Raw genomic sequence first — 6,895 nt, 5'->3', positions numbered from 1 at the left:
TGGAGAATTATACAATCAGTATATGGCATAGTGGAGGGTAATACAAAAAGACCCAAGAACAGAAGTACGGAAGGGCAGAATTATACAATGCCTTGAATGCAAAAACTGGAAATTAGGGGTCTGGAAGCTTAAAACAAGTAATTTACAGGTGTAAGTTGAATCATATTTGACTACAGCAGCTGCTGCTGCAACTCTCATGAATGCACAAATCATGTTCAGTATTTAAAAAAGAAGAAAACTTTATTAATTTTGTTTTTACAACTGCCAGGTAGCACGATACTATTAACACTATAACAGTCACTGAATGTACAACAAACATACACATTTAAATAACAGAACAGGGTCAGAATGATGCAACTAGTCAGTCAGCTTCAGTGTCTCACAAAAGATCCAGATTTAGTCCCAGGTGTTTTAACAGTTCTTGGAAAGAAGCAAGTAAGATTCTTTTGGAGAGCAGAGAATCAGGGCCAACTTCTGGGCTGAGATGCAGGAGCAGGGGTACTCAATGGAAGCCAAACGGAGCACCCAGCATGTAATTCTTAGGGCAGCCTTTAGCTCTCAGTGACAATGAAGGGTACTCCACAATTAAGCTCTGATGGGACATTATTTAGGAGACAGAGATCTTTGGGCTGGCTCCAGCAAAAGAAAAGAAATTTATATGTTTTCTGCACTGCAGGTCTGCACACAGCCATAGAAACAGATTTTCATTTTTAAGAGAAGCCCTGCACTACAGACACAACTGTAGGACTGTTTTTCACTACCAAATTTCTGTTCTCTCCCCAGATCTGTGTAATCATTATAATTCGTTACTTTGGAATGAAAATGCATGATGCTTAATTCCCAGGGAAGATTATGTCTCTCTTTGTATATATTGTATTCTCATCCATCCATTAATTTGAGACACAAAGTGAACTATCGCTTTCTTTGGTTTCTGGCTGGTGGTTTTGTATGTTGTGCCGCTGTGAGACACAGAACAAAAATCTCGATAAACAAGATATAAGCTCAAAAAGGCCATTTTCAAACTGCATTCCATAACAACAGGCTAGTTTTTAACTTGAAGTAACTGGTACAAGAACAAACGTCCCCATTAAGTGATGGTTTCTAAACAAAGTTGAAGAAAACTTTGTTTTTTAAAGCCTACATTCGCAATGCTTTAAAGGCTTATTCTTCATATCTGGTAACTGGACCTTTAAAGACTTTAAAAGACTCCTGTAAAACAGTAACTATTTACCATGTGACATTTTCAAATCACCTACTTCTCATTATCTGTAGTACCACATATCTGACTTTAAATTTGTAGGAGTGTGTAGAGGAACGTGTATACCTTCATTTTTAGTCAGTAGATCATCTGGCAATCTGAGAAAAGCCTCCTTTTTTTAATAAGAAGCTGTGAGGCAAAGTCAGGCCAGTGAGCTTCTTTCTTTTCTCCTACACAAACAACATACCAAGGGCCTGATTTCCAGAAGTGCTCAGCATGTACAGCTCCAGTTGGAATCAATAGGAATGACCATTGCTCAGCACCGCCGCAAAGAAAGGACCTGATCCAAAGCCCCAATGAAGTCAATGGAAAAATGCTCATTCACTTCAGTGGGCTTTGGAGCAGAACCCAAGCTCCTAACTTGTTAATGCTCCATCATTTCGGGACAGTCAAAGCAGGAGGATCCCAGGTACCAATTTAGTCTACATTTTGGCCAATCACTTCAAGACTACCCTAAAGCAGTGCTGAGCCAGCCAATATTTAAACAGGGTTTATGTCATCATGCAGTCATTGTTTCCACTCCATATGAACAGATATGTTATTTACCACAGCATTATGTGTCATCAGACTTTGCCATCAAGTAGTTGTCCAGTTACGGTTTTAGACTGGGACTTCAGTTTAAGGCTTGGCATCATCAGGCCTGCTACTGCAACTCCTACACACACTCACAAGTAGCCCCACCAGAACCAACGGGCACACTTGTGTAAGCAAGGGATCTTCAGTGTAGCACCAAAGAAAAGTTGTTCAAAATAGAGATTTCATCTGTTAATTATGATGTCACAAAAGGCCATTAAGACCAAAGTTTACAATGTATCCTATTAGACACTGACACTCTGGGGTAGCTCTTCAAGCAGTCAGTAAAGATTTAGGCATATGAAGTCTGTGGAGCTGTGGTATCCTCCTAAGCACCAGAATAAAAATTACCTCCTTCCCCTTGGTTTAAAACAAACAAACAGATCCTTAAAGGGGAGCAATGTAAGAACAAATAAACTGCTTTAAAGACACAGCTTCCCTGTCTCCTGGTCCCAAACCATAACACAAGCTCTGTAAAATACCAGGTCTGCCAGATCAAGCAATCCTTTGAGATGGCTTTCATTATCCTATAATAGTGGTCCACTAGCATTCTTTTTTTGTGTTTCCTGAGTCCAAGGCTGGTGATTTTATGAAACAGTCCACAGGAATTGCAGCACAAGGTACATGGAAAATCAGAGCAACCAACTTTATCAGAGCAACCAACTTTCCATTCAACCTTCACAGGGAAAAGACATTAAATTTTGAGGCAGCCCTAGAGATAAGTATACCACGTCTGCAAAAAGTGTGTACACAGGGAGCAGGTTACAAAGGTTCTCTTCTGACATTGCAGGTTAAAGTGAGTTTCAAACGGCAACTGTAAGGCACAGAGTTCAGAGTGCCTTTTTACTTTAAAACTACCAAAGAAAAGTTTAAAAAAAAAAATCCATTTCTTTAAACTCCCTCCCCCAATTCTCTCTTCATACAACCATCATTAGGGGTCACAGCACAAAGCTACTATAGAGCTTTAAACATTACCGAGCCTTTTATTGGTTTACAAGAGAAAAGAAGAGTTCCCTGTGAGTGTAGGGAAAAAAAAACATAATAGGCTCAGTGTTACCGTCATGTGCTATTAGGATTTCAATTCCAAACATTGAGGTCTCAAGACTGCATCTTTCCTTCTCCCCAGAACATCTTGGCAGGGCAGCACAGACAGCATGTAAACAGTTCTAAAAGGTTGCTAAATAATAATTTAATTGACTGCTTCTACACAGTTTCACAGCTTCATTGTTACATCTGTCCCTCTCACACTCACGTGTACACAAGGAGTCACCGATTTGCTGCTGCTCCTTCTTTCCAGGTGGTCTGCTCTTTATCTAGCTGGTATATTCCCTTCTTCCTTGGTCATTTAAAAATAAAGACACAGGGAGCAGTTCTGACATAAAGCGAATACCATAGGCAGTTTACATGATGTCTTTTTGTTTAACTGCAGATGGTAGAAATGTACATGGGGCATAATCTGCCATTAGCTATTTGTTTGGCAAGTATTTTCCCCTACCTTTATAATAAATGTTGTCTACTGTGATACTTCCTCAAAGGAAAAATAAGGGTCATCAGACATGCCAAAAAGTAAAGTTCTGGGCAAGCACAGTTTCCACTTCTCATTTTTTCCTTTTTCTTGAAGATTTGCATAAGATGGCACCATTCCCAAAGGGTTTTGAGGGTATTTTTTAGTTGTTGCTGTGACCTAAACCCCCTTATAAAGCATCAGCAAGAGCGCCAAGATTCTAGCTGAAGTTATGTGCATGAATACTTTAAAACATAATGAGCTCCAGGACACCCAGATGTTTTGGGGGATAGGTTGTTCTTAAAGTCAGGTGACACGATGGGATTTCTTCATTCGTGCTCTGTGGAAAAAGTTCTTGGTTTAGTGATGTGCACTTCACTGCCCCCATTCCCATTGGTGGTTGTAGTGATGATGTACTGTGTGGTTTGCTGTTGATTGGTTGTTTGTGATTCCAAGGGGTCACAGTGTGCTGATGGCTGAGACACACCCACTTGCACCCCACTGGAGAGTGAAGAGTTCTGTTTTACATCCAGATCGGGTTGACCTTCAGATATCACATAATGGGTCTGCACAGAAAGTAGAAGCACAAGTTACAGTGATATTTCAGACCAGCAGAATAGCCGTCTTTCTCTCACACCTTATTACAACTTTTCTGTCTCAGCACTGGGGAATATTGTCTATATGAATGAGCGATTATAAAATTAAACTGTATTGAATTCAAACGTTTACAGAATAAAACACAAACAGGATACTTTCAAAATTGTAAGGCTCATTTAACTACTATAAAAAAAAGGGTTAATTTAACATTGGCTAAAACCAACTATATAATTAATCCACCCATGCAAAAAATTAAAATAACTAACTTATTTTAGAATGACGCTAAAAAGTCTACTATTTTCCCATACATTCCAGTTGGAGCTGCATTTTCTGTATCCTATATTAGTATGTTGGAGCTCCTGCTAGACAATATAAGTATCATGGCAGCTTTCACTGAGTCCATTCACACCATTCAGTTATGCAAAGAGTTTAACAATGACAAAAGTTTCTAAAAACTGTTTTGAAAATTCATTTCTATCTGCAGCCAGCTTTAATACACATTTACCTATCTCAAGTATTATAACTAATCAATACTACTAATCTGGGCCCTGATCCTGCAATCGTTTATGCAAGGGAATAGTCCTACTGGACTCAGTTTGATGAGCTAAATGGAATTATTTGCTCATGTAAAGCCACTCATACGAGTATATGTCAGCCAAACAGTGGCATCGGACTGTAAATGCCTTGGTACAGGGTTCTTCATTTTCACTTTTGTGTAGCAGGGTGACCAGCATATCCAGCTAAGCAGCAGCTAATGATTGGCTTTGATTCCCAGCTCCTACCTGCCAGGCTTCTCCTTAGGCCAGGGCTTGCTGCTCCTAAGCTCTGCAGCCCCTTAAAGGGGCAGATCACCCTGCTACCCCACCTCATAGGGATTGTGGTACTACATAAATAATTAACTGTGTTTTCCCTTGAAGTAGATGACTGACACCTCCCACCAAACAGATCATTTCTTGCCTCCTGGACCCTAAAGAACAATGCCACATTGCTCCTCAGCCTTGGGCCGCCGGAGTCCCAGCATGTTATGTAACTAAGGGTTGCAAGCGTAGCTATGGACACTGCCTCAATATGGTACTTGGTACAAGTGTTGCAGAAAGCCTATGATCTTTTAGATCATACAATTCTCTCTCTCTGTCACTTACACGCACATTCAGTTTTTATCAATTGTAAGGCACATAACTTCAGAAAACACCTTTACATGTATCCTTGGTATGACACTAACATGTTTCCTACTTTGTGTCCCTCCGACATTTCTTTTGGTGTTTCTTTCATGTGTTCAGACCGAGAGCTTTATCTCTAATTCATCCTCCCAGAACAAAGACTGCCTTCCTTCTGCTTACCTGGGTGACTGCTTTCACTTGCCCTGTGTTCACTGTGGTGACAGGAGTGCCTACCGCTGTCTCTGCGATCACATACTGACCCTGTGGGATGGCCATCATCTGAATTTCCGATGCTAGAAGAGAGGATCGAGAAATACAGTTAAAGACTCTCAGAGGTTAGTATGGATAAAGCCAAGGAGTGCTACAGTGGGGCCTGTGACTATCCTCATTTTAACGCAGAGGTCAGGCTGACTGACAAAGAGTACAAGTTTCAGCATTAAGTGCAGTGCAGCTGCTTAAATGAAGATGGAAGTTGCATGCTGGCACCCAGTCTCCAAGGGCTTTAAGATTAGGCAGCAACTGACGCCGGTCGTACAATTTAAGTGTTGGGCTTCTGGGTATCTCGGCAAAGTCTGAGATCCTGTGGAAAAAAGAATCAGACACCTAGGGCTGGATCCTCAGGTGGTGAAAATCAGCATCGCCCTATTGACTTCAGTGGAGCTACACCAATTGACATCATCTCAGGATCTCTTTAGTCCACAGCCATCATATCCATTGTTGCCATACATGGAAGTATTCCTCAAGGATGTGTTGCTCCAGGATTCAGAGGGTTGCTGGCCAGAGTTGCACAGGAAGGTACTTGACATCAGGTGCGAAAAGTCCATTTTGTGTCACCCTCTCCTAAATGAGCCTTTCCGGAATGCGTTAGGGCTTTCCTCTGCATTTAAACAATCCATTCTCCAAGGCAGACTTATTCTTGCCAAATGTACTCCTTGGAAAAGAGAAACCAGCCTGCTAAAACAGACCACTTAAAACACAAGGGTGCGACTCCAGCCTGGAAAGGGGAAAGTCCAATAATAATAGTTTGTATTTATATAGCCCTGTTCCCCTTCAAAGAGCTTAATGAACATTAACTAATGAATCCTCCTAATCCTCTGTGAAGTAGGGAAGTGTTGCATTTCCCATTTTACAGCTGGGGAAATGGAGGAAAAGGGGCTAAGAGACTTGAATCCAGTCCCAAAGGGAGTTAGTGGGATTGCTGACCTTCCTCCATTTCCGATACTTACGGTAGCTACGAAATGAGTTCCATGTGCTGGGTAGATACGTGTGCTGGACTGAGGATCCTTGCTGTTGCTGGAGAGTTTGGCTTGGTGCTGATGTCGTCGTTTGCATTTGGGAGGGGCTGAGTTCCTGCTGAGACTGTTGTGATGAGGGACTCAATGGCTGAGCTCCCACCTAGAACAACACCATGAAAGCAGAAATAATTATTTATCTGCCAGCAGGATACGGCTTACACGCATTTGTACTGCTGGAGGTACGTTCTTCTTAGGCCTGGTTTACACTGGAGGGGGGATCAATCTAAGGCCTGGTCTACACTGGGGTGGTGGGGAATCGATCTAAGATATGCAACTTCAGCTATGAGAATAGCATAGCTGAAGTCGATGTATCTTAGATCGACTTAGATTGACTTACTTCGCGTCCTCGCAGTGCAGGATCGACGGCCACCGCTCCCGCCTCTCGCCCTGGTGGAGTTCGGGAGTCAACAGGGAGTGCGTTCGGGGACTGATGTATCGCGTCTAGATGAGACACGATACATCGATCCCCAATAGATCAATCACTACCCGCCGATCCAGCTGGTAGTGT

At 41.9% G+C, this 6,895-nt stretch overlaps 1 protein-coding gene across 6 annotated transcripts in view; it reads right to left on the bottom strand.

The window, feature by feature from the left end:
- Positions 1–214: 214 nt before the first annotated feature.
- The window catches only part of PRDM10 (PR/SET domain 10), a 76,648-nt gene continuing 69,967 nt past the window's right edge, over positions 215–6,895 (bottom strand). For all 6 annotated transcript variants that reach the window (XM_050921555.1, XM_050921554.1, XM_050921551.1 and 3 more), the window contains 3 exons: positions 6,319–6,487; positions 5,273–5,385; positions 215–3,901 (listed from right to left, as the gene is read on the bottom strand). In XM_050921555.1, coding sequence (XP_050777512.1) covers positions 3,665–3,901; positions 5,273–5,385; positions 6,319–6,487 — 519 coding nt within the window. In that variant the 3' untranslated portion in view covers positions 215–3,664. The remainder of the gene's footprint in view (positions 3,902–5,272; positions 5,386–6,318; positions 6,488–6,895) is intronic.

Source organism: Gopherus flavomarginatus, chromosome 13 (assembly GCF_025201925.1).
Source record: "Gopherus flavomarginatus isolate rGopFla2 chromosome 13, rGopFla2.mat.asm, whole genome shotgun sequence".
Classification (NCBI taxonomy): domain Eukaryota; kingdom Metazoa; phylum Chordata; order Testudines; family Testudinidae; genus Gopherus; species Gopherus flavomarginatus.
The sequence above is the reverse complement of the archived record's forward strand: the minus strand, read 5'-3'. Positions and strand labels throughout refer to the sequence as shown.